We start from the raw sequence: 25,565 nt of genomic DNA on the forward strand, positions 1-25,565 counted from the left end.
GAAGCTCGTCTATTTTGGTTAGGCATAATAGCAATGGAAGCAACAACATGCTATTCTTTACCTCTCTTACACCAAAGGAGATATGCCAAGAGCAATTGTTTTGTGAGTCAAACTTCATCACCCATTACATAATCTTAGGATTCTTTGCCAAAAGGAGGTTCTAAATCATAAACACCCAAAGGGAGTAACTTAGACCATCAATCTGTCCTCAATTGAGGATGCCAAGAACATCATTGTTATTGCTTGCCATTGTTTGATAAAAATTGAATGAAAGATGTAACCAAACATTTTAATACAAAAGAGTGCCCAAATTGATCAAATCAACAATGTAATGTAGCATCACTACCTATAGTACAACTATGAAGCCAAAAGAGTGAAAAGCCTCAAATTTTTTAACCTAGGTTTTGAGGAATTGTAAAAATTCAAAATCACTTATAACTTAATATCAATGTCAATGGGAATCCCAAGATTTTAGCACTAATCAAAGTCAATTTCAACAAAACCCCCAAATTTCTTGAACAAATATCTATAATAGTACACAATGTCAATAATTTTGGTAATGATATGCATAAAGGACATCTAATCAAGCAAAAGACCCAAATCTTTAAGTTTTTGAGATTTATGCAAAGACACCAAATGGGCAAGACCTTGTATGGCAATTTGATCACCCTAGCAATAATTGAAGTTGCTATAGAGAACAACTAATATAGTGACAATGCACAAGGAGCAACCAACAAAGCCAACAGGAGCTAAGCAACATTGTATAAATAGTGCAAGAGATAGCACTAGTGACGAGTAGATAGAGGTGGAATTGCCAAGCAACACAAGACTAGTTAGTACTTACACATATGAGAAGTGGGGTAGCAAATTGGCTAATGGCCAATAGGGCTAGAGACAACTTGGTTGAAGCTACAAGTAGCACCATAAGGAGCAAATGGCAATACAACTAGCACATTGCATAGAATGACTTGCATAAGGTAGGTTTAAGCTAGTAATGGATGATAAAGTAGCTAGTAGTACTAATTGAGCTCACGATAAAAGTAAAAATGGCAAGCATACCTAGTGGTTGGTAGCTTCTCTTTTGAAAGCAACAATTCCTTTAGTTGAGCAAACTCCAAGCAAGTTATACCAATTGAGTAGTGACAATAAAAAATTTGTATGTTCAACGCATAAACCAATTGTTGGAAATGTGAGAGAGAGAGAGAGAGAGAGAGAGAGAGAGTTCCTTTGGTTGAGCAAACTGCAAGCAAGTTGTACCAATTGAGTGGTGACAAGACGAAATTTGCATGTTAAGCTCATAAACCAATTGTTGGAAATGTGCGTGCGTGCGTGCGTGCGTGCGTGTGTGTGTGTGTGTGTGTGTTCAAAATGAGAGAGAGAGAGAGAGAGAGAGAGAGAGAGAGAGAGAGAGAGAGAGTGTGTGTGTGTGTGTGTGTGTGTGTGTGTGTGTGTGTGTGTGTGTGTGTGTGAACACAAGACAATAAGCAAGAGTGGGAAATAGTCCCACATTAAAATATGCAAGTGTTGATGATTAAATGGAAGTACAATAGATCTACAATTAGTAACTCAACTAGAGTTCAATTGACTCTAGAGATGGTGATCCAACTCACTCACTTGCATCCACACCACACAAACACTAGGTAATACCCAAATTTCACAAATTCCAACACAAGGATGCAACATACACGATCTATGGAGCAATTCTTAGAGTTCCATGATATCATTGCAATAATGTGTCTACACTTGGCAAATGGGATTGTAGCCCTATCGTTTTGAACAAGTAGGTGCATACATGTATGCATGGGTTCAAACCTTAGATTCGTCCCTTCAAGGTACCTTTTGATGTTCAAATCTTCTCAATTTTTATCTAATCTCTATACTTGAATATGTTTTAGATATGTGGTATAGCAAGAAGTCTTGACATACCTTTGGCAACACTCACTATGGATGTCATTATAGTATAGATTGGGACAACAAACACTTAGGACATGGTATCTACAAATATAATATAGTGATTAGTACATGGAGTGGGTGGAGAAAAATGGTGAGAAGACATGGTATTTACATAAATCAACCTCATCATGTAAGGCAACAATATTTAAGTTTGGCACTATGTTACCATTCAAATCAAAGGTTTTTATATGAGGGTTATCATAGGACATTTTCGGATTACAAAAGCACTTCACCAATGATGAATATCAAATGGAACATGTTTAGCAATTCTTTGTCACAGAGTTTTTCATCATATTACTACCCACTATCTAAATCAAAGAGCACATTACACACACATATCATGTGCATGTACACATATGCATCTGCACATGCATGTGTGCATGTGTACACACGTGTTCTTTTGAGTGAAGCAGGTTTTACATTCTCCCATTTGCTCTTAAACGTTGGCCTCTGAAAAGAGGAGGGCTTTGTAACCTTTTATTTTATCTTTGTACTGATGAGTCTCTGTGGAGTTCTCATCACTGTGGAGTTACGGTCCTTCCCACCAGTAATATGAAGTGTTACAGTAACGAGTGTGATATGAAGACTCACAACATACGGGATGTGTGTCCTACCCAAACAGGTACTTCTTCAAAACAAAAAATCACTGTGGTTTCAGTAGTAAGAACACAACTCCACTATCAACTTTCAGCAAGTACATGCATAGAGACAAGAACCATACCTCGGATTCGCATAACGATGTGTCAATTGCAAGGCTGCCACATAATTCATGCCTTTTCTCTTGTAGAGCCAAGACTCCAATGTAATGCTTAAATAGAACAAACCCACTGCTTATTTTTATAGCCATCATGCAATTGAAGACCTTATCGGCAAGCATTCAAACAGATCTGTGTCATCCAGGAGCTGGTCATAACCATCATTGGCAGGTGCTGAACACATATTGTCAATATGCTCTCTGGTATCAGGTTGTGCAAGCAAGTTATGTTGTTCAGCAGATGGACTGCTTGATTCTTCTGCAACTTGTGTTTGTTGGACCCATCTTTGTGTAGTTTTGTCATGACCCACTGAAATATGCACATCTAAATCTTCATCAATGTGAACCTCGCATTCTGCTTGCCAATGTGGCATTATTTGCTCTCCCATCACTTGAGACTCGTGAGATGCGCTGTCATCTGAATTTTCTGCTTGATCAATTTCCACAATAGTTGTCCAACAAGGCATAGTGAGCATACTTGAGAAAACTGCAATCAACCATTTAGGATTTATAGAAACCAAGAAGCACCTCCTACACGTCCAAGTGGATTGATACATGCAATGCCTTTCTTGGCAGCTGCACGTGAGCACTCTCCTTTTGAAAACTGTGCTCCCTTTGCAAAAACCTGTGAAACCTTCCTACAGTCACAATTTGTTCCTGAAAAAGCTTGGATTTTAGACTATGGATGATAAAGTCACCTGCTCCACATTGTTTATTGTGATGTTCAAGTAGTGTGCAAATGGTGTTGGACTGAATACAGCCACCTGTTCATTCAATAAACAACAGTAAGCTTCAGATTCATGTAGAAAAAATATAGTTCATAGAACTGATTCTGGTAGTTCCAAATTGTAACATCAAAAATATAGCAAGTGTATTTAAACATATAACGTCTCTCTGCATGTGCAATCATCCTTCTGCCAACATCCAAAGGTCAAGCAAACCATATTTACAGCAAAAAAAAATGAAACAAGCCAGCCTTAGTGTGCCAGTCCAAGGCATTCCTCGAAGGACCATGCAGAACTATCTGGCCTTAGTAGTGTCACAGATGTCCATATATCTGTCCACCCACCAGGAAGGAAATGGAAAAATGAAGGGTCATCTTCACAAATGTAGCATAAATTACACAATAGCCATCCACCTTGTTGACTATTGGGAGGCCTCTTATAAAATGGTTGCCTCCACATGACCAAACCTTATTACCCTTTAATGATCCATCTTTTTTGTGGTCACTGGTAAATCTCATTTGCTGAGAGCTCCAAAAAGTATCACGATTCATGAAAGCCTGATATGCCAAGATGCAATCTTCAAACTCACAAAGCAATGTATGCTGCCTGCTTTTCACTTCCAACCTATCGTTCTATGTACGGAAATATTGTCAAAGATGGTTAAACTCTTGATTGTTGGGGAATAACAGCACTTCTGTTATCTTAAGGCCCATCCAACCTTGCCATCTTAATTACATTACTGTCTCCCACATCTGCATGAGAATATTGCAGCCCTGAACTTGCTCTACTCACAGCATACAATCTGGTGCAGTTGTTCAGCATCTTTCCAAAAAGGTATGCAACAACAAATTTGTGAAAACAGATGCAGCTGGTGGGCAGCACAAGGCTACAAAATTAGCAGAAAGCTGTAGGAGCCTACATTTTCTAGTTAGTGCAGCCAAAAGGCTGTTTCCTAGCTTGTTAAACTGGCCTTTGAGCATCCAAGGGACAATAAACCGCATAAATGCTTGATTCAACAAAACAGTAAATTCAGCAACTTAAAAACACACTTGATTGGAGTTAGAATGCTCCTACACCACATGTGATAGCCATTGACCCCAAAGCTTGATGCCCCTGGTCGTATATCTTTATGATTACAATTTAAGCTCCGAAAATATGTAGATAAGGCTAGTTTTCCAGCAGTTTCTTGCAATACAACTGATTCATAGTTGCTGAACAACTTTTTCACCTTGATTGTTCAACTCTAACCAACTCTGGACTATTTAAACATCCACTTGAAGATTTAAATTGCCAAAACCTAGGAAAAACAGTGAAAAATTAACCTCAAATTTGTGGAGCAATCCTCATAATGTCTTTGTAATGCGCTTTTTTGTTCTCTTTCAAGATATAGCACCAGGGTCTACTCGCAGGTGTTGAAGTCACACACCCATGGAAACCAACCCACACACCCACCATTAAGCTACAACCCCATTGGTAGTAATCTTCCTCTTAACCTTTCCTAAGTAGTTCCCATGCATGCCCGCACTTTGTCCATGACAGTCCCCAAAGTGCATGAGGCTCAAGATCCCAAAGGACAGAATCTCCACTCAAGGTGTCGTATAAATATATTTTTGAAGAGATTTAAGTCAAAAACAATACATATACATGCTAACAATGTAGATTTAGAGTGGACCTATGGATTCCCCATGACTGGAGGAGAAGATTGGCTCTCCTCCCAACTCCCTTCATGCCATCTTTGCATTCTCCATAGTTGAAAATCAGTTAATCTACAGCTAAACTAAATACATGATAGCCAAACTAGGCATGGGCTACCAAAGCAGTGTTGTCCACGTCCAACAAACAGGTTGGCCCATCCCATCTAGTAGGAGCCATCCAAGCCCATCTAGACCCATCTAACTATGCCAATAGGCTATTGCGCCTAATCCAATTTGACCCTTTTTTTGGTCTTTTTTTGGCACATGTGGCCCCAATGAGTATCCAATGGCTCCTTGCAGCTGCCAGCTTGGTTGTCATTCTTCTCTCTCTCACAATGCAACCATCCTCTCTCTCTCTCTCTCTCTCTCTCTCTCTCTCTCTCTCTCTCTGAGCAGCCATCTTCTCTCACATATATTCTCTCTATCTCTTTATATTTTATCGCAGCTCATTAATACATCATTTCATCTCTCCTCTTTTTTTCATGAATAAGTGTATATTAATGTATGGAATAACTGTGTATTAATGTATGGAATATTTACATCGGGCCTTCAAGCCAACCAAACAGATTGGTAACAATTCACATGAAGCAGGCCTTCTGGCCAGCCCAAAAATCCTAACAATTCACATGTAAAGCCAAAAGACTACCAAAACCTAGCACATAAACATCATGTTGGTGGCACGATAGAAGTAGAGCAAACAATATCCAACCAACGAGCAAGCACATTAGGGAGGACCAAAGATCTCTCTCTTTTTTTTTGTAAAAGGTTCTCTCTCTCTCTCTCTCTCTCTCTCTCTCTCTCTCTCTCTCTCTCTCTCTCTCTACTCACTTGAGCTCTCCACTCTCTCTATTCCCTTAAGCTCTCTACTCCCTCAACCTCTCTACCCTTCCTACTCCCTCAACTTCAAGCTCTCTCTACTCCCTCAACCTCTCTATCCTTTCTATTCCCTCCATCACTCCAACATCCACCATCTCTACTCCCTCAACCTCTCTACCCTCTCTACTCTCTCCACCCTCTTCCCATCTCTCTCCACAAATGCAATGGCACCCCCTCTTCATGAGGCCTTCCAATTGCATTGTGCCTACTTTGAGCAAGTAAAGGAGAAATTCAATACTTACAAGTGGCAATGCAAGTAGTGGTCGCAACTATAAACCTCATCCATGACCCACAAAGAGAGACAAATGCAAGCTGAAATAGAGATTGTACTCACCATCATTGAGTTCAATCTCCCTTTCCACATCCTCAAAGTGGATCAATGGAAAAGGATAGTAAAAGCCATTGCCATTGTGGGTCCATGCGAGGGCTGGTATAGAGTCACATATCATGATATGCGCACAAAGAAACTTGATGAGAGAGAGAGAGAGAGAGAGAGAGGATCAACAAGTCACAAATCGCTTGAGCCCATGTGTGCTAGTTGAGTGAAGTATGGGTGCTCTATTCTATCCAATGGATGGAGTGACCACAAGAAAAGGGTGATTATCAACATCATTGTTTCTTACTCACTTGGTATGTATTTTCTACAAGCAATGGATGTCAACACAAGAGGAAGAAGAACCATGGGCTCCTTTATGTATCGGCATATAAGGCAAGCCATTCTTAAGGTAATGTTTCTAAATATATTATTGTACAATTTGCATGTACATATATCATAAATAGATTTATTAACTTGCAAAATTTATTCTAATTTCTATGTGCATGTAATTGTAGATTGGTCTGCAAAATGGGATCCAAGTTATCATAGACAATGCCTCCAATTATGCCTCTATGGGACAAAAACTCAAGGCTAAGTTTTCATCCATAGTATGGGCACCATGCGCCACTCACTTTGTTGATCTTCTTATGGATGGTATAGGCAAGTTAGAGTGGGTAAAGAGGATTGTCAATGACACTTCCAAGATCATTGGTTTCATCAATGGCAAGGTTATACTTGTGATTTATCGCTCATACTCAGAGTTGAAGAAGCCATTGAAGGAAAGCTTCGCCGCCATGTGGCTTCTTCTCGAGCGTCTCTATGATGTTTGTAACAAACTTCAAAAGACAGTTGTTCTTGCAAGTTCAAGGAGTAGCTCGAAGGAGAGTCTGCATCAAGTCAACAAGAAGCAAAGGTCATTTAACAGTTGTGCTTGAAGGATGAGCTTTGGTCCAAAGTGAGGGTCATTGTCATCGCGGTTACTCATCTATACAAAGTGCTTCACATGTTCCATATGGAGAAGTACTACTATTGGCCTTCTCTATCATCTTATGGTGGAGGCAATAGCAAAGATTGAGTTATCTACTGTCTTGGCTAGAAAGGCTTCAGCATCAAGGTAATCACTCTTTTTTCTTATCTATCATGCTATTTCAAAATTCATTATTCACAATACCTCTAAAATCTGCACTCTCTCTCTCTCTCTCTCTCTCTCTCTCTCTCTCTCTAACCGTTCATGGTCTACCCTCTATCTCCCTCTAAACTTTCTTTGTTCTTCTACCTTTCTATTGGCATCATGGGAACCACGCTAAAGACAAATAATATCCTCTACTTAACCAAGAAGAGATGGGAGTGGATGAAACAAACCATCTACAGGTTTGTGGTACTCTTGTTTCCCCCGTTTAAAAGTCCCTCTCTCTTTATGGATGCAAATCTCCTCTCCAATCAAGATACCTTTCTTTCAAAGGCATTGAGGTTGAGCATCATGGTGCCTTGCACTAAGAGCTTATCAATTGTAGTGAACAAGGGGGACCGCTTTTGCTTCCACAATACGTTGAAAGAGGGATTCATTGGTTAAGCCCCTTTTTTAGTGGGAGTCCTTTGAATACTAGTTGCCCCATCTCCAAAAAACTGCTTTATGAATTCTTACATGGGATTAGAAACAAAAAGCCTAAGCCTCTAAATTGTTGTTTTGTCTCACTCAACTATCTTAAATTGATTTTAATTATACATTTGAAGTTCAAACTTATGTCCTTTTTTCAATATGATTTAGGATTGCTTATCAGGTGCATGTGAGAAAAATTAGTCCATTTGTTCTCTCACACACACAAGAATTTGTAACAAACTCAACACACGACAATTGGAGCAACTAATTTCTTGTCCCTCCAATTAATGTACACTACGTAACATACACAAGATCGCAATGGCAAGACAAGTATACTATATGAGATTGCCAATTGGGCTAATAATATAGTTGTTGTTGATTTACTCCTAAACTCTCATTTCAACTCTCTTTTGCACTTATATTTGAAGTAAAGTTTCAAAATGTTTAAAAAATAGTGTTTTGAGTTGAAACATTGAATATAGACTCATATATAAAAAAATTATGTATTGGATGTAGGTAGATTTATTAGTCCAATTAGTAACGTACTAGTCTCAAACTATACTAATCAAACATCAAACGTAACAAATGTGAATCAAAGAGAAAAAAAAGTTACAAATGGCAATTTCTAAATGCACATTTTCTCTCTAGAATCCAAGTTAAAACATGAGGGGCTTGCTCAACATTTAACAATTGCTCACTAGGAAAAAGCTTTGATGTTACTTAATTTTAACATCTAAACTTTTAATTCTATGAAAGTTTCACATTTAACCTAGCTCCTAGTATCCTTATGACACATAGCTTGTACAATTATTGCATACCCAATGTCAAATCCTTCACTAATGGTGTAATGCTCACCATGCCCAAAGCTAGGGGTAGCAAGATTAGAACCCATTTCAATTAAAAATTTTAGGTGATATTAAATCGTTAAGATTTATTTAGTATTTCTCATTCTAGTGACATGCCCTCCCCTCTCCTCTTGAAACATTTCAAGCAATCCCAATTCCATGCAACTAAGATCGAACATAACCTACCAAATGGCCAATACATGTGGCCAAATAACCAAGCAATGCAAATTTCACTACATATACTACCAGTTTAGAAGTATTATAATGGTAGTCAATATACTAGTAAACAACTAAGCACAACTGCACAAATCCACGACTACCAAAATTATACTCACTTCACAAGTAACCAAGCATAACTGTAGAAGTACAAGTGTCAACTACACTAATCGTAGAAGTCTCAAAATTGAAATACTATCAACATACGATATCTATATGGAGTCTGAGAAGTCTCCAAACCTCTAAATATCTAAGTATATCTATATTAAGGAAACAAAATCACCATTCCAATCTTGAGCATATAGCAAGCCTCCAAATTTATGGTCTATTGAGCCTAACTAAGCCATGGCCGATGTCTGCTTTAACTTAAAAGCATCAAGCTAAAGCTATAGCAAGTGAGGTGATTCCACCAAATCATGTTCCTCCATCCATTTCATATCAAGTGATAGATAGTTCTGAAACTTCACCAAATAGCAATGTGAAACTTCACTCTAAACCTTTCTTTCCTAATATGCTAATATTTGTTCTAGAACCAAAATCACATCAAGTTCCTTGACCTTCACCTACATCTCAATGATATCCTCTAAAGCATGTCACCACAAAAAGGCCTAAGAAGACTCACATGGAAAGTATTGTGAGCCTTACAATGATCGGATTGCTTCAACCTGAAGTTTCATTCATATTTTGCATCACTTGAAAAGGCCCATAGCATCTATTGCTAAGTTTAAGGAAACTCAAAGTAACAAGATCCAATTATGCTTTGCAAACTCTAAAGCCCTGTAATCACAATAGCTCCTTTCTTTTGCTTTGCTTTAGTCGTTTGGAGAGCTATCTTTACTATAGGATAAGTTTTATCCAAACTCTTGCAATATATGCCAACCTCAAAGATCTTATCCTTTGTATGCAAAATGGGAGGGACTTTCTTCCCCCCTTCCACAACCTCAAACAATGCCTTGCCAGTACAACTCCGCAATGTGTTGTTATAAGTATGCTTCATGAGAGACAAAAATTGTTTCCTTTTGGCCTTATGTATTTTTTTTTTTCAAGTAAAATGTGGCTGATTATATTACTCAAAAAACTGAGTACAACAGAGTGCTCATGCTCAACAGACTAGCTGGAGCTGATACAAAGTCACCAATACATCACGCATGAAGTGACCACAGAGCTCCTAACAAGCCTTCAACTCGCCCTGCACCTGATCCCATCGGCCGCAAAGGGAGTGGATAATGGAGGTCCAGAGCTTTGCTAAGGTCACATGTGCTGAAAGTCTCTTTCCACCGAAAGCCTCCTGACACCGCACCTTCCATATATGCCATCCAATAAGACTCCCTATGATCTCCCATACCTCCGAATGGTCTGTTGTGGGCTCCAGTACCTGACGGATGGATAGAGCCTCCAAACCGACCACTACACACGACCCTGCCTCGATCATGAATATCGTGTCCTGCATCCCGGCCTCATACAAAAGGTGACGGCCCCGGCTGACTACCTACCAACAGAAAGCTCCCCATGAGATGCACCCAATGCTGGGTGCTATACGGCGAAGGATGCGGCATGCTCCTCTCCACATGAGCTACGCCTCCTCACATGACCAAAGGCAGTGCTTTGGGGTTTCCAAAGGCTGCTGTGTGTAGCGCTTACAACCTCCCTCCTGCATCTAGGAAAGCCAACTTCCCACCGCCAAGCCTCCATATGCCACCAGCCATAAAAAGTACGACACCCTCCTAGGCCTCCAACTATCCCATAGGTGGCACCAAAAGGTCCATCAGAAGGGCTCCGTGATGATGTGCTCCGCCTAGTGCCTGCTGCGTGATGGTGCCCAGTCCATATCCTCCTGCATCAATATATGTCTGCCAATCCTAGCAGTATACTCTAGGAACCTCCTGGGTGGCTTCTTAGCGACCGCAGAGGCCAGCCATAGCCACTCTCCTAGATCCCACTCCAACTCATCAAGTGGTTTGCCCTCCCAGGTCCAAAGGCGCCACTCCCTAAGCTCCTTCCAGAAAACATAGGGTTCCGGTCGCCATGTCTTCCCCTGAAAGGCCACCACCCGAATCCTACTCTACGAAAGGGTGGCAATCCCCTCATCCTGCTGCCCTCTGTCAAGGGCCAGACGTCCCCCCTCCTAAACGGCAAAGAAAGTCCCCTGCGGAGCGCCACCCACTCTACTTGCCACATGAAGGGGAATGCCTGCTAGTGAAAACCTAGCTACCCGTACCTCCCCTGGCTCTATCAGCTCTCATATCGGGGGAGCAAGCCACTCCAAAGGTATTGCTACGTCTATTCTCTTCTCCTCAACTCCACACCTCTATGGCAGCCTGATACTCGCTGCAACACCTCCTCGTCAGCCATCCTGTACACCTCCCGACATGTCCTGATGGTACGAGCCGAGCCAGCCTCCCACCCAATCCACTGGATGTGGGGGCACTCACCTATCTGTGCCCCTTCCTGATCTTTGACCTAGGGGTTCTAGATCACCGACTGACGGTCTATTTCCTCTTGGCAGCTTGGGGGGCTCTGAATTAGGGCCTTACGGAGGCCCTGCCACATGCGGAGTAAGCTGCGAAGGAAAGGTGATCTGGGGGGTGATCTGGGTTGACGTGAAGATCCATCTCAGAAACGGCCTCCACTGTCACAAGGACGTGAAAATTTGATGCTTTGCTTATGTTTAATTGAAATTTGATTAAAGGATTAATCAAATGTGCAATTAAAAGATGCACATGTGAGGTGCAAGCTACTTTTTCACAGTTGAAGGCGGAAGGACCCTGTGAAAAAGATGGGTATCAAAGGCAAAAGTTATAACAAGTTACACTTGTTAGATTCTAGGTGAATTTTGGTGTCAATTCGCCCCTAGGACCATTAATTAGCCATTAAGTGTCAGTGGTAACACTAGGGACTAGGCATTAATTAATGGATTAATACTTGTCCAAGGGTCAATTAATGCATGGGACCACTTTCGGTTGCAAATAGCCTAGCCAATTAATTTTTGGATGGGCAAGGTCAATTTTTTGGGCATGGATTAAGGGCTGAATTAATTTTCAGAATTAATTAATTAATTTTCAGAATTAATTAATTCTGAAAATTAATTAAATGACTGAAAATTGCTGAAAATGGATTAAGAAAGCTGCCACTTGGCAAAACTTTCCCATGCAAGTGGAAGAAAGGATAAATAGGGCTGAAGGGAGAGGGAAATCTCGTTTTTTCATTTTCGAGTCGTGGGGAAGAGGTGTTGGACTCTTGCTGCCAGCTTTTGGGGCCATTTCCCAGCCATTGGAGACCATTATGGTGATGGAGATTGCATATTCTTGACCTCGGGAAGCTGGCAATTGCTGCTGATGCACTTTCTCCTGAAGATCACAATCTCTGATGCTCCTATTGTTGTTGGTGCATCCATTTGGGGCTGGTACAACAGGGCAGCAGCAGATTTTGATCAATTATTCGCGACAAATCTCAGAATTTTCTCTCTCTACAGCATTCTCTCATCTCCTTCAGCCTATGCTCCCCATTCTCAGCAATTCTCAGCCATATGGAGGAGATCTCAGCCATTTTTGGTGGCTGATCTGTAATTTCTGCAGTAAACCCTAATTTACAGCAGAAATTAGGGTTTAGCAAGCCACCTTGGGATCCGTGCCAAAGATTGAAAGCTCGAGGGACTGAAATCAGCAGCTGATAATTGAAGATTATCAAGGGATTTCAGAAGCCAGCCCATCCCGAATTGATTTGGCAGCATTTGGCCAGCCAAGGGTCAAATTGGAGAAGAAGTCCTGGGTGAATCAAGGGGCAAATGACCCAAAAGGCTTGCTGGTCATTTATGACAGCAAAAGCAATTGGTTAGCAGGAGGAGATTGAAGAATCTCAAGTTGTACTCCTTCCAATTGAATGAAAGCTAAAGAAATACCGCAAGGGGCGCCAATTTTGGGGCCAACAGGGTGTCTACTGTCCAAGAAAGTTATAGTAAAGTGTGTATTTCATTTTATGTGCATTAATTTATTGCTGTAATTAACTCTTAAATCAGGTTATCACCACCCATTTCAAGAAGGAAGGCTGGTTTCATCCACTCACCGCCAAGCCTCAGTCTACAATCTTGAAGGCCCTCCTACAATAAGACCTTCTAGGTCTGCCCGCCTCGTGTGAGACCACGGACAACAAGCTTGCCCAAGAGGGCCATACTCTAATACTCTAGGTCTATGATCCCAATCCCTCCCTCTGACCTATGTCGTATGATGGTCGCCCACGCCACCTTGGCCTTGGAATCCCTCGAACCATCCGACCCTGACCAAAGGAAATTCCGCACCAGGCGGCGAAGCTGCACTACGCACGATGAGAAGAAGAACCAACACAAGGTGATGTACCAGACCGTCGCTAGGAGGACCTGGTTAACCACCAGGGCTTGTCTGGCTAGTGAGAGGCGAACCGTGCTCCAGTAGGTCAGTTTCCTCCAAATAGAATCGAGGATAGGAAGAAACTGTTGGGCAAGAGTGATGTCGAGTCCCACCTGGAACCCTAGGTATCGAACGGTCTGCCCTCTGCTCACCCATCTAAATGCCAGGTGGACGCCCCACTCCGTGCTGAAGTCTAGGTCTGTGAGGAAACCAACCGACTTTCACCAGTTGATTTTCGCTCCCGCTGCAAAGCAGAACACGTCAAGAGCCAACCTCACTCTCTCCAGCATCAACTCATCGTCCTCTATGTAGAGGAATGTATCATCTATGTACTCTGAGTCTAACAACTCGGTCTCCTCTTTCACTGGAAGTCGGAGGCTGCGTAATCCGCTCACACGTAACCTGAGGAAGTGAGACATCGCCTCTGCGAAGAGTAGGAACAAATATGGGGCCAGGGGACAGCCCTGTCAAACTGATCTCTCCAACTGAAACTCCTCCCCTCGCCTTCCACCTATGAGAACCCTACTGGGGGCCGATCTGTACAAGCCGGAGACCCCACAAATCCAAGCTTGGGAGAATCCCAACCTCACCATGGTGCCCTCTAGGAAATCCCAGTCCACCCTGTCATAAGCTTTCTCGAAATCCAAGAGTAGTATTGCTAGTCTCTGCCCACTGTGCTAAGCCCACTCTGTCGCCTCAAAGAAGGTAAATGCATTGTCTAGGATGCTCCTATCCTGGACAAAGCCTGTCTGTGTGTCATGGATGATATCTGGAAGCACGGGGTGTAGTCGCCTACCAATCATCTTTGCCAGTGCCTTGTAGGCCACTGACGATAAGGTGATCGGTCTCCACTGGGAGAACTCCAACCAGTCTCCCCCTGTGGGGAGAAGACTGATAAGGCCTGCCAAGAGACTCCCTGGCATCTATCCTGAAGTGAAACTCTCTTGAAAAGCCATCAGTAGGGGGTCCTTCACCACTTTCCAGTAGATAGTGAAGAAGGCCTTAGAGAGGCCATCCTCCCCCGGGCATTTCTGCCCATCCTGTGTATGAAAAGCCTCCTCTAGTTCCTTCTCTGTGAAGGAAGCTAGGAGGGAGCATCCCATCTCCTCTGTGACGAGGGACAGGATGTGATCCCATATCTGCTGTCTACATCTCTATCCTCTAGCTGAAGTTGTCTCCTGCTAGAAAAGGTGCGTGTAATAGTCAGTGGCAATCTCCATCACCTCATCTGCACTAGAGCGGGTCCTCCCATACTAATCCCGAAGGCTGCGTATCTGCTCTCCTGCGGTGCGGGGCTGATGCACCGAGAAGAACTCCCTGCACATCGTCTCCCCCTTCCGCACCCAGAAGGCTGCTAAGGTGCGGAAAGAGAACTCCGAGCGCATGTCCTCTAGGCCAGCAATGGCTGCTCGCACACGCACCTCCTGTGCGTGGAGGGTGGGATCCCCTAGTGCCTCCTGCAATAATCTGTGTGTGGCTGCAAGGTCCCGCCAGAGTGCTCTCTCCTCCTCCCAACACTGTTGCCTGGCATGTATGGCTGCCTCTTGGCAAATTCTGCTCGACTCAGCTAGGACCTCTGCAACCTCCTCTGCTATCCTGTCCCACTCCTTGGTCCAAATTTGCTCTATCTGTCTCGTCACCTCCTCCCTCCTATAGATCGAGTCAGGGATCCGACAAGATCGTGTGTCTAGGGCAGATGCTGGGGGATCAAGTGTCAAGAGAACCGGGCAACAACATGGTGCCTCAATCAAGCCTCCACGAGAGCCTCCCCACTCTCCCACATAAAACCTGTCCAACCGCTCCAGCAGGACTCCACCTAGCCGCCTGTATCCCCAAGAGAAGTCCAACAACCTCTCCCTCCTGTGGAAGGCAGGGTCTTTCCAGGCATCACGTGCTCCAACTACAAGCAAAAAGACCTCCCATGCCTCCTGCTCCTCCCTAGCCATGCCCTAGTAGTTTCTGCATCTGCGTTACTGGTCCTCCAAGGCCTCCAAGTTGTTAAAATCTCCGCCAACAATCCAGGAGTCCACCTCTAGGAGTCCATCTGCGATCTCCACCCAGAACCTGCTGCATGCCCCAAATCCGTAGGGGCATAGACATTGAGGACTCCAATACACAAGTCCCCAATATCCAATCTAATCCATAGAACCCTTCTTGCCACTATCGTCCCGTGGTCTCGTACACAGGCGGTGAGACTTGGGCCAAAAGAGGAGCATACGCCTCCATTCCTGCCGTGGGCACCTATGGCGTGCTCCCAGTAAGTGTGCAAGCTGCCCGGAAGTACTTCCCAACCCGCTGGGCCTGGGTGGGGGTGAGCTTGTGCTCCTGCAAAAGCAAGATGTCGATCCGTCCGTCAAGGGCAAGGTACAACTCCTACCGAACAATCAACCTCCTGGAACCACGTGCCCCACTGTAGTGGAGACTATTCACATTTCACGATGCAAGGTGTAAGCTCATGGGGAAACCTGTGACTGATCGAACAGGCATTTGTTCGGTGTGGATGTTGCTGATGAGGAGGAGAAACTGAGAGGCATACAAGTGCGCTTTGCCGCCGACCTGGATGGTGAACTCCAATCCCCCATAGTGGCCCTTGGCCGGCGGACCATAGGGGTGATAGATGCTCCAGGTGGTACTATCAATGCATCTATCAGCCATGCTGAGAATCGCGACTCTGTACAGTGGTAGAGCCGGGCCACCTGTGCCGAGGGCCACTCGATCACGTCCCTCGGAGCTCTCCACTGTGGAGGGGCTCGAAAGATAATGCTCACGTGTGGGACCTCAACACCAGCCCACCAGTTAATGTCCATCTTGCAACCTGGCCACTGTTGTGCAAACAATGCTAATCCTTCATCTCCCATCCACTGGGAGATGTGATCCGCCACCTGACTCTTCAACTCCTCCTCAATCTGTATAGTCGTCCACTCCTCTGAGTAAGAGGACTGAAGAAAAAAGGCGTAGTTTGGTCCATCCGGTGGTGCTAGTAGATGGACCTTGCCCCTCCTTGACTTACGAACCACAAAGATCCCCACCTCTAGAGGTAGTGGGAACTCTCTGCGCTGCGCAACTCACCGGTAGGACCATGGGCCACTGCAAAAGAAATCCTGTGGCAACAGTTGTGCCTATCTCGGAAAGGTGTGGCAGGTGGCAGGTGGCAAGGGCGGATGAGCTAGTGGCTGTGTGGGAGGGGAAAGACTGCTGGTGCACGGAGGAGGTAGCTATGTGGGGCTCATGACCTCCTGTGGGAGGAGGGGGAGTGGGTCTGGGAGGGCTCACTTGACCCGGGTGCGGATCGGGGGGGGGGGGTGCTCAATAGAGGGGGTGGTGGGGGGAAAGAGGATCGAGGGATGGTGGGATGGATGGAGATGCATGGCGGGTGGGGGGGTTGAGAGGACTATGGAAACTCAGGCGAGGCAGTCTGTGGCGCGAGTGGAGAATGTGGGGAGCTACAGTCCTGTCAGGTGGAACGGACAAGGGGAGGCTGTGAAGTGCTCTGCCAAGGGGGGGTCGCTCGCCCACCTGCACCCTGTTGACGAGGCTGGGTCTAAGAAGCTGGTTGTGCCTCCCCTTGCCGTGTTCCTCTCTGTCATCTCTGAACCCATGTGAAGCCGTTAGCGTCCACCTACAAACCTGTGGGCGGAGTCGCCTTGGCTCCGAAACGCATACAAACTGCTGCCTGATGCCCAAAGTCGTGGCAACGCAAGCACTGCCCTAGTTGCCCAGTCACAATGACCTGCTACCTAAAGGAGTGCCCACCTGCCTCAATCTCTAGAAATTTTGGGATATTCTTGACCTCTTTCACTGCCACCCATACCTTTGGAACTCTTGCTACTGTCACTGCATCCGTGAAAGACGCAGGAAGGACAGTGCCAAAGAGTTGTCCAAAGTCTTCCACCAACTAGCGATACTCAATCGCCAGGCCGGGGAAAATAAGGGTAACCGGGTGCCGAAGAAACCTGTTGTGGAGTGCAAACGCCTCCACAGTAAAGCCATTGTACCAAGGGACCATGTATATGGCCCCCTTCATGGACGCATATGGTGAACTGCCGAGTAACTCGCAAGCTGCATCTGTCGAGCTGAACCGGACCATGAAGATCCCTTGGCCCAATAGGACCGCCTCCACGATCTGCGCTGTGCCGATGTGCAGCATGGAGTGAAGCCAGTCCCAAAGCTGGGCCCTAGCTAGGGAATGTCCTACTACCTGACCATAAATCGTTGTTTCCATTAGCTCCAGCTCCTTAGCTCAGACGGCTAAGAGCTGCTCCTCAGAGAGGACTACGCGCAAGGTGTTTGACTGGGGGGCACTCACTGAGTGTGCCAGCACCTGACCATAGGTTTCCATTGCGCGTCCCTGCTAGGAACCTACCTATCATACTGCTGTACTACCGAAGGGAGGAGTTGCTACAGAGGGAGGGAGCAACTTTGTTGTGGGGAGGGGGGGTTGTGTTGTCGATCAGAGGAAGAGACGGACAAGGGAGTAGCGGGACAGAGGCGGGGGAGCTGGCACGATAGCGGAGGATTGAAGTGCTTGGCCTTACATTCAAATATAGCATTTTGGAAAGATCAAAGCCAATAGCTACCCATCTATCTATGAATGAAAAAAAAACGAGAAGTTAGGGTAGGACCCATGTTTTCAAAAGTGTCTCTCCAAAACAAACTCGTCATGTGAGGATCTCTACCACTCATAATCAGTCATTGTATACAATGATAATTAAAGAAGTTCAACATAAACAATCTTGCCAATGAGTCACAATTATTTTCTTCCTCATTGGAGTGAAATGGGCCCCTTTGCTAAACCTACAATTAATAGTACATATGATGTGATTCCCTATTGTCATAGCAAGATGGAAGATCAAATCCATAGCTATGTTGTCTCGCGGTATACCAAGAATATGCAAGGACTGCAATAAACCCAAAGCCTTCTACAAGTCAAACTTGACCTTTTAACATACAATGCATTTGCATAAAAAGTGATCTACATTGTTAAGTTAAAACAGATGCATTACACATTGAACCTTCATTAGCTCATTAAATAGCCCCAAAACTCAAATGCACTCTGTGTTTCAATATCCCACTTTTGGTTGGTTCCTCATCTATAAATAGAGTATGCTAGGTCACTTGCATCCTAGTCTATCCCCAATTTATCATCATGTGGCTAATAGCTTTTCCTCCTACTTCTACCCACTCATTCCTCATTACCTCCAACTGCTGCCATGGACATCCTTCATCTGCCCTTCCATTTCCAATGGACATTGTTTGTCTCCAGCCATTGCCAATTTCCAGCAACTATCGTGGTGATCCTCTATCGTCACTAGCCCTATACCAGGTCCCTACAATCTATGCTTCACTTCAACTTGCTGTCATCATTGACTCCAAAATCCTACAATGGCCATCCACAACTATTGCCTTCATCCTAGAGACTTCTTTGAGCTGTGTTTTGCTCTAGTTGTTGTCCTCTCCATTTAATATGTTGGCGTGGTAATCTCCAATTGTCGCCCTTCAACCTAGCAACTACTACAAGCTGAGTTTTGCCCAGCTTGTTGACATCATCGACATCTAGAGCAGGTCATTTTTGCATTTTTAGCACGTTTCTTCATCAGCCACTACTCCAACTAGTGGTTATTACTACACTCAAGATCCGTCTTCAATGGACAACACCTTCCTCAATCTACTCCCACAAGAGCCACCGATTGTTGGATAGCTCTCCCCTTGAGCATTCTATACATTTTCATTCATTTTTTTATTTCATTATTCAGTTATCTTCATTTCACATTTTTTTGCTTCCAAGTTAATGTTTGAGTTCACTATGTTTCAACTGTGTAAGTACACTTTGTATTTCTTTTGCAAACCCTAGCAAATCTCCACATACATGCTAAAGTTTGAAACTTAGATTTCCAAAGCAAAATTGGCTACTTTGCACTCAATTTACATGGCTCTAGCAATCTTAAAGAAATATGAAATGAGTATCCAAGCTTTGGGGCCAATCTATGTTTTCTATCTCTAAGCAAGAGCACATATGAAATGATTTATTGTTGAATTTGTGGTTTAGCTAAGTGCCTTTGCAAGGTAAGTTAATCGCTTCCCTTTGCAAGTATGAAGGCCAATTTCAAATATAATGCCTTCTTTTCAATAGCTGTTTTGAAATTACCAAATGGTCTTTTGCCCTACTTACGCTTTTCAAAGGATGGATTAGCTATTGTAAAACATTATGATCTATAGATGACAATGGCAAGACTTAATAGGGGAGGACAGCTCACACATTGGGAGTCAGAGGATCCATCGTACCTATTACCTTGTATTCATCTTATAAAACACTCACAAGATTGATTATCAATTTGTTGACCCTTATTGGAGGATATATACTCCTTGCCCTTAAATTCAGCTTGCTACCTTTATTTCAAAATTGTCTTTTGAAGCATCTTTATTGCCCTTCAATCATGTATCATGGGCTTTCATCAATGCACAAACTATATTTGTGTTTTCAACTACACCATGCTAGTCACCTTTGTCTTTGCACAGTAATCACTGATTTCTTTAGGTAGACAACAATAGTAGGCCTCTACATGCTCAGCCATCATGCCCTTATGAAAAGCAATAACCAACCACAAAGCTGCCCAAAATTTGCTATTATCTTTCAAATTAGCACAATAAGTTGCATCCAATTTGTGCCCAATTGTTGTGACATCCCATCAAAAGTGTTTGTGAGCCACTAGAAAGAGAGAACTTGTTTAAAATGCACATAAGTTGGTGCCTTGCATTATATCGAAAGGGTTAAGAAAAGCGGTTGCCTTGTGCACTTTCAAATGCTCAAAAAGATGACCTAGAGTGTTGGCAGTAATTGCACGATTAATTGATAGGAAACGAAAGATGAGAGAATTAATCAATGCACAACATTATTTAAGCACAAACAAAGGCAAATGAATAACAACAATAAAAGAGAGCCATGCTCAAATGCACGACTTATTTATACAAAGACCTAACCCTAGCACGACTTAACCACCCATAGTCTTTGGAAACCCTAACCCGAGTGTCACTAGGATCCTAAGGTACCGAGTAACAATTGTTTTAACAAAAAGGTAGATGCCAAGACTCTGTTAGTAGTCTAGTCAACTCATGTGAGAGTTTGGGCTACGCCTGACATTACCAGGTATTTTAGGCATTTTATTGTGGTCATTATGATGATTATTTAGGCATTTATTGCTGGCCAACCTACTGCCATCTATGGCACTATTTTGGCCTATATATTTTGGGCTCCTTCCTCAATCATTAATTCATCACCTAAGGTTCTGTTGGAGAGAGGAAGCCGGTGCTAGTGCGCACACAACCAGTGACTCACTATTGTACATGACTATCTCGTGTTCGGTATATGGTCCATTTTCCAAGCATTCTTCTGAGCTCTCTTCTTTGCAGTGTTCTTCTATGTCCTCTCTTTCTTTCTTCTTTCTTGTGTTTAGCTATTTATTTCAGCATCTGTTTATGCTTCCATTACTGCATTCACTTCTAACATGGTATCAAATTTCAGGATCTACACACCTACTGCTATGTTTTACTGATTACAGGTCTTCCCCTACTGATCATTGACTTTTCTCAACTACCGCAAACTCTTTACAGCCTGGTGACTGTTGTCTGCAGCCAATCGCACTATTTCTTGCCTTCTACATCCTACGTTTTTTGGTTCAGCAGGCTGCATTTTCAATTTCTGCAATATTTTGTTGCTGATTAGTCTGTGTTTTGCTGCACAACTGCTGCATTTACTGCATTTAATGCCTTTGCAAGCTGGGTGACAGCACTTTCCAGTTTTGACAATGTTTCTTGGCTGTAATCCATCACTTTTCTCTGTTTCTGCAGTTGTTTTTGTGCTCAGCTTATGTACACTACGTGTAAACTCTATTTAGTGCAATCTACACTCCTGGTTTGGCTGTACTCTCTCTCCTCTTTTGTCCTTTATTTTCTCTTCCTCTCCTCTCGAAATGGCTCCCCCATGTTGTTCCACTAATGACAAATTACATGGCCCTAATTACCTAACATGGAGGAGTGTTATGAAAGCATGGTTTGTGTAGAAGAGGTTATGGTATGTCATTTCTCAAGTTTTTGAGTATCCTACTCTTCCAGTTGATTTTGATGAGGACAATTATAAAGAGGCTATGCTCACATGGGATAACAATGATGCTCATGCATATTCTGCTCTTCTTCACTACATCTCTAAAGAAGTCCTTCCAACAGCCACCTCCTGCAAGACTGCTCCAAAGATTTGGGCAAAGCTTCAAATGCTGTAACAGGCCCCTTCGACCATGCATGTCATCACTCTTTATGGACAGTTCTAGCAGACAAAGTTCAAGCCGAAGAATACTACTCAATCATTCTCGATTCATGTTGCACAGGTACAACAAGACTAGCTTCAACACATGCAGCCCACCCTTCCAAAGGCTCATCTTGTGGGGATTGTGCTCTACAAGCTCCCTCCCGAGTTTGATGGAGTAGCCAATGTTTTGCGGGCTTAGACAAACTACTCTAGAGATTTGGGCAAAGCTTCAAATGCTATACGAGGCCCCTTCGACCATACATGTCAACACTCTTTATGGACAACTCCAACAGACAAAATTCAAGCCAAAGGATACTATTCAATCGTTCTTGCTTCATGTTACACAGGTACAAGACCAACTTCGACACATGTAGTCCACCCTTCCATAGACTCATCTTGTGGGAATTGTGCTCTACGAGCTCCCTGTGGAGTTTGATGGAGTAGCCAACGCTTTGCAGGCTTAGACATCATCAATACCTATAAGTTTTCTACATATGTCCTTAATGTTACTTGAGTATGAGATGTCTTCGCTGTTATAGGGGAGGCTTCCATCGCAGTATAGTGGCTCCAATCAGGCCTTTATAGCTTTAAAGAGGGGTGACAAGAAGAAGAAGTCAAAGGCCCAATATTATCACTGTGGTGGTAAGGCCCACGCCCAGGCGCGGAAAGGATCATCTTCTTCACACCAAGGGAGGAGCTTGGTAACCCCTCCTCCTACTCTCTAATTCAAGTGATGCGGTCATCCCTTACAACTCTCCAGTGTCAAAGAGGAGTGTGAGAGGGTGGTGCAATGGGGTAGGTTAGCCTCAAGGCTCATCTATACAAGTATACAGGTATATAGGTGCACAGGTTCCAAAGAGGGACGTCCCTCTAAAGCATCGAGTGCAATCTAGCAAGTTTAAATCCTGAAGCTAGGATTGACATCCAAGTTCATGATGGGTTATTACTTGACAAAGAGTGAGATTGGCTCCTAGTCCAAGCTCACATGAGGGGACACTTTGGCAGTCTTAGCCAAAGCCGAGGAATCCATCAGGGTAGTCAAGTATGATCCATCCAATCTATCTACTCCATGAACTTAGTATGATACCAAACGTATACAAAAAAACATCGGATAAAATCTGTTGTTTCATATGGTTATTAAAAAATACATAGAAATTGATTATCTTTGGGTAGAGATATTGCCACAATACATTTGTGTAAATGTAGACCATAAAAGCCGAACACTTGGAGCCACATTCACAACTTCAAACATGATCTCATCATGCACCTTTAGTTTCACTGGATCTTTTTTTCTGTGTGTCTATCACCTAAACTTTGTATGCTTTGTTCTTACTTTGACTCATAGATGTGGAAAAACTTCAAGAGCAACATTTTATAAAAGATGAGCTCATTTTCGGGAAAGCAATTGTCTTCCCCTCATATATATACCTGATGTAGAACCATCACAGACCCAGGTTCTATTATCCTGCCAAACTCTGTCTCATTGATCACTCTTCTGTTTATAGTCCCACCAATAGAATCAGAACAGTCCTGTCATGGAGCAAAAGCAGAATGCCAATGTGTCTTTACATCTTACTTCCATGGGTAACTACATCCAGAATGAACTTCAAGCACTTACCTTCAAATTCACAAGCACATCTCCATAACCATTGGGGCTGCAACTTTTGATGAGAGCAACAAGCTATGCAAAGTGAAAAATGATAAATGAATAACAATGCTGACTTAGATAGAAAGCACAAGCCAGGCAACATCACAATATCTCTATATTACCTTAGGTACACAATTTTTCGTTCTTGACATCTTTATTGAGCTTAAGCTTGATATTTTTGAAGAAGTCTGCCCTATGCATAAGAGAGACATTGCTCAACAATGACATTCTGGTATGCAAGAAATGGTGAGAGCTATCAAATCCTGTTAGAAAAGGTTACACAAACCTTTTCAATGTAATCCATGGCAATCAGCCAAGGTGCAGTAGAAAAGTCAGTACCATCAATGCTGCATGCTTTTCTTGATGCTTGAATATCATTATTTCTCCTGTTAGCTCCAACTAGTCCATCTGGTTTTTGAGCCAAACCTCTTTGAACTGCACCTGCAGGTCCTGGAATCTGATAAGGTAGGTCATTGCTCAATGACCTGCTTGGATTGTGGGATTCAGGGCCATCTGACACTCTACAAGATTGGCGAGCTGGTTCTGCCAGTGGAACAGGACTTGCATGCCTATCATCTGATAGAACATCTTCCCCTGGCCGGCATGGGATGCTTCTAAACGGGAGACTCTCTGAATTACGTTGATGGTGGCTTGCCTGCCTCTCCTGCTTGTATGCTGACTTCAATGTTGCTTCCTTTGCCTTGCCACGGTCATCCCCTTGACTCAATGGAAGAGAGTGCAGTCTGCCTTCCCCATACCTATAATGGAGACCTGGAATTTCTTTACTGAATTCCACACTTTTTGCATTTCGTTCGTGTGATGCATTGGGGTTGCAGCTATTATTCCGTGCAACTGTAAGGTTGATCGATTGTCTCTCACTGTCCCTATCAGGATTAAGTATAGCCGTGGCGGATTTACCATGGTTAAGATTTTCCTTTTCAAGGTCGCTGTTTGCACCGCCACTTGAGAGGCGAAAACGGTTTCTACTTCCGATACATTCCAAGCTGTAGTTTCTGCGACTGCTCCCTTCAGCACCGCGCTTCGTGGTTTCGATTGGCTCACGGATGGAGTTTCTGCTTTGAGTTCCTTCACCGCCATAGTCGGATTCAAGGCCATAGTTTCTGTCAGCTATTTTCTCATGGACACGGCTATTCGTGCCTTGCATGCTGGAATTCCAGCTTCCACTAGTTTCGATGCTATGGTCTCCATAGGTATCATTACGAAGCCGTTTTCTGGCGGATGCAATGGTAAGTTCATCATCGCCGTCGTCCAAGGCGGCGGGCCTGCGGAAGGGATTGGGAGAAAGCGGCGAAGGCCCGAGGGGAGGCTTCAGGCAGCGCTTGAGGACATCCGTTGCTATGTCGTGCGGAGGATTGGAGGGGGAAGAACGGGCAGCCGATTGGCCCGAAGGCAGAGCTAGGGCCTCTACTGCAACACGAGGCTTGCTTAGTGCTGAGTTGTGGAAGGCTCCGAGCAGAATGTCGGAGTCGTCGATGTCGAGCTCCTCTTCCCAACATGACATCCTCGCGCTGCGGGCGGGATCGTTCTGTTTTGAAAGAAAATCGTCATACTGAAGCATGCTAAATTGGCTACACCCTTTGACTGCAATATTAATGCATGGCGTAAGTTATTCGAGAAACTTTAACTGTTTACGGTGCGCAACGTATTAATCTTGTTGAATTGAATGTGTTCTTCACGATGTCTAAGCAGTGTCTTTTAGATGAACAACACTTAGAAGTTTTTGAAACAATCAAATTTTATTAAAAACTCATCATACAGCTTGAGATACCATATTCATGTACCCCGAGCTTCATGCCTAAGAAACAACTCCCATCCCAACCGAGTACAAGCTCAATATCCTACTCATTTATCCATGTGATTCTAGCCATTCAAAAATCAAGTGGGCCTTTGTGATTTGGGTTGTATATGCACATCCTAACCACAGTCAAAGATTTGTAGGCCATGGTTGGGCATGAACCTATTTGTTAATTGTTGGATGTATCCAATGGCATGACAGTAGTCGTCAATATTCTACTTTATGCTAGTTTTCTCCTTGAGAACAAGTCTACTATGTAATTAAGAATGAATACTATGTTACATATTGTCTGGATTACTCTTATCCTAGTGCACCTATTGGGCTTGTGCCTATTGCCCATGTCCTGCTACTATGGTGGTGTTAGACCTACACATAATTAGCCAACAAAAGAGGCAAACCTCTTCATAGCTCTCTAACCCTAGTCGCCAAAACGATGGTGGT

At 43.6% G+C, this 25,565-nt stretch overlaps 1 protein-coding gene across 6 annotated transcripts; it reads right to left on the bottom strand.

Annotated features, from left to right (window-relative positions):
• Nucleotides 1–1,811: 1,811 nt before the first annotated feature.
• On the bottom strand, nt 1,812–24,911 carry LOC148019242 (nuclear localized protein). Of its 6 annotated transcripts, none has more exons than XR_015687555.1 (8): nt 23,595–24,911; nt 23,431–23,496; nt 23,279–23,341; nt 23,089–23,190; nt 3,406–3,471; nt 3,236–3,332; nt 2,675–3,134; nt 1,812–2,578 (listed from the first exon to the last, which is right to left on the bottom strand). XR_015687555.1 is itself a non-coding variant. In XM_087660834.1 (7 exons), the coding sequence occupies exons 1-7, from the start codon at nt 24,885–24,887 to the stop codon at nt 2,800–2,802; spliced, it is 2,022 nt and encodes a 673-aa protein (XP_087516960.1). In that variant the 5' UTR covers nt 24,888–24,911; the 3' UTR covers nt 1,812–2,799. The 6 variants fall into 6 exon arrangements, 2 of the variants coding, with proteins under 2 accessions (XP_087516960.1, XP_087516961.1); XR_015687554.1 differs by having other exon boundaries at nt 1,812–2,599; XR_015687553.1 differs by having other exon boundaries at nt 1,814–2,581.
• Nucleotides 24,912–25,565: the final 654 nt, after the last annotated feature.

Source organism: Lygodium microphyllum, chromosome 20, assembly GCF_053477565.2.
Source record: "Lygodium microphyllum isolate KBCC chromosome 20, Lygodium_microphyllum_v1.1.10, whole genome shotgun sequence".
Taxonomy (NCBI): Eukaryota; Viridiplantae; Streptophyta; class Polypodiopsida; order Schizaeales; family Lygodiaceae; genus Lygodium; species Lygodium microphyllum.

Bases quoted from the DNA above. Each gene is read 5' to 3' on its own strand.
- LOC148019242 (XM_087660834.1), bottom strand. From the start codon at position 24,887: ATGCTTCAGTATGACGATTTTCTTTCAAAACAGAACGATCCCGCCCGC. The intron at 23,191-23,278 runs GTAAGTGCTTGA...GCTCCATGACAG, and splicing joins ATGTGCTTGTGAATTTGAAG to GACTGTTCTGATTCTATTGG. The intron at 3,135-3,235 runs GTGCTTCTTGGT...TTGATCAAGCAG, and splicing joins TCCACTTGGACGTGTAGGAG to AAAATTCAGATGACAGCGCA.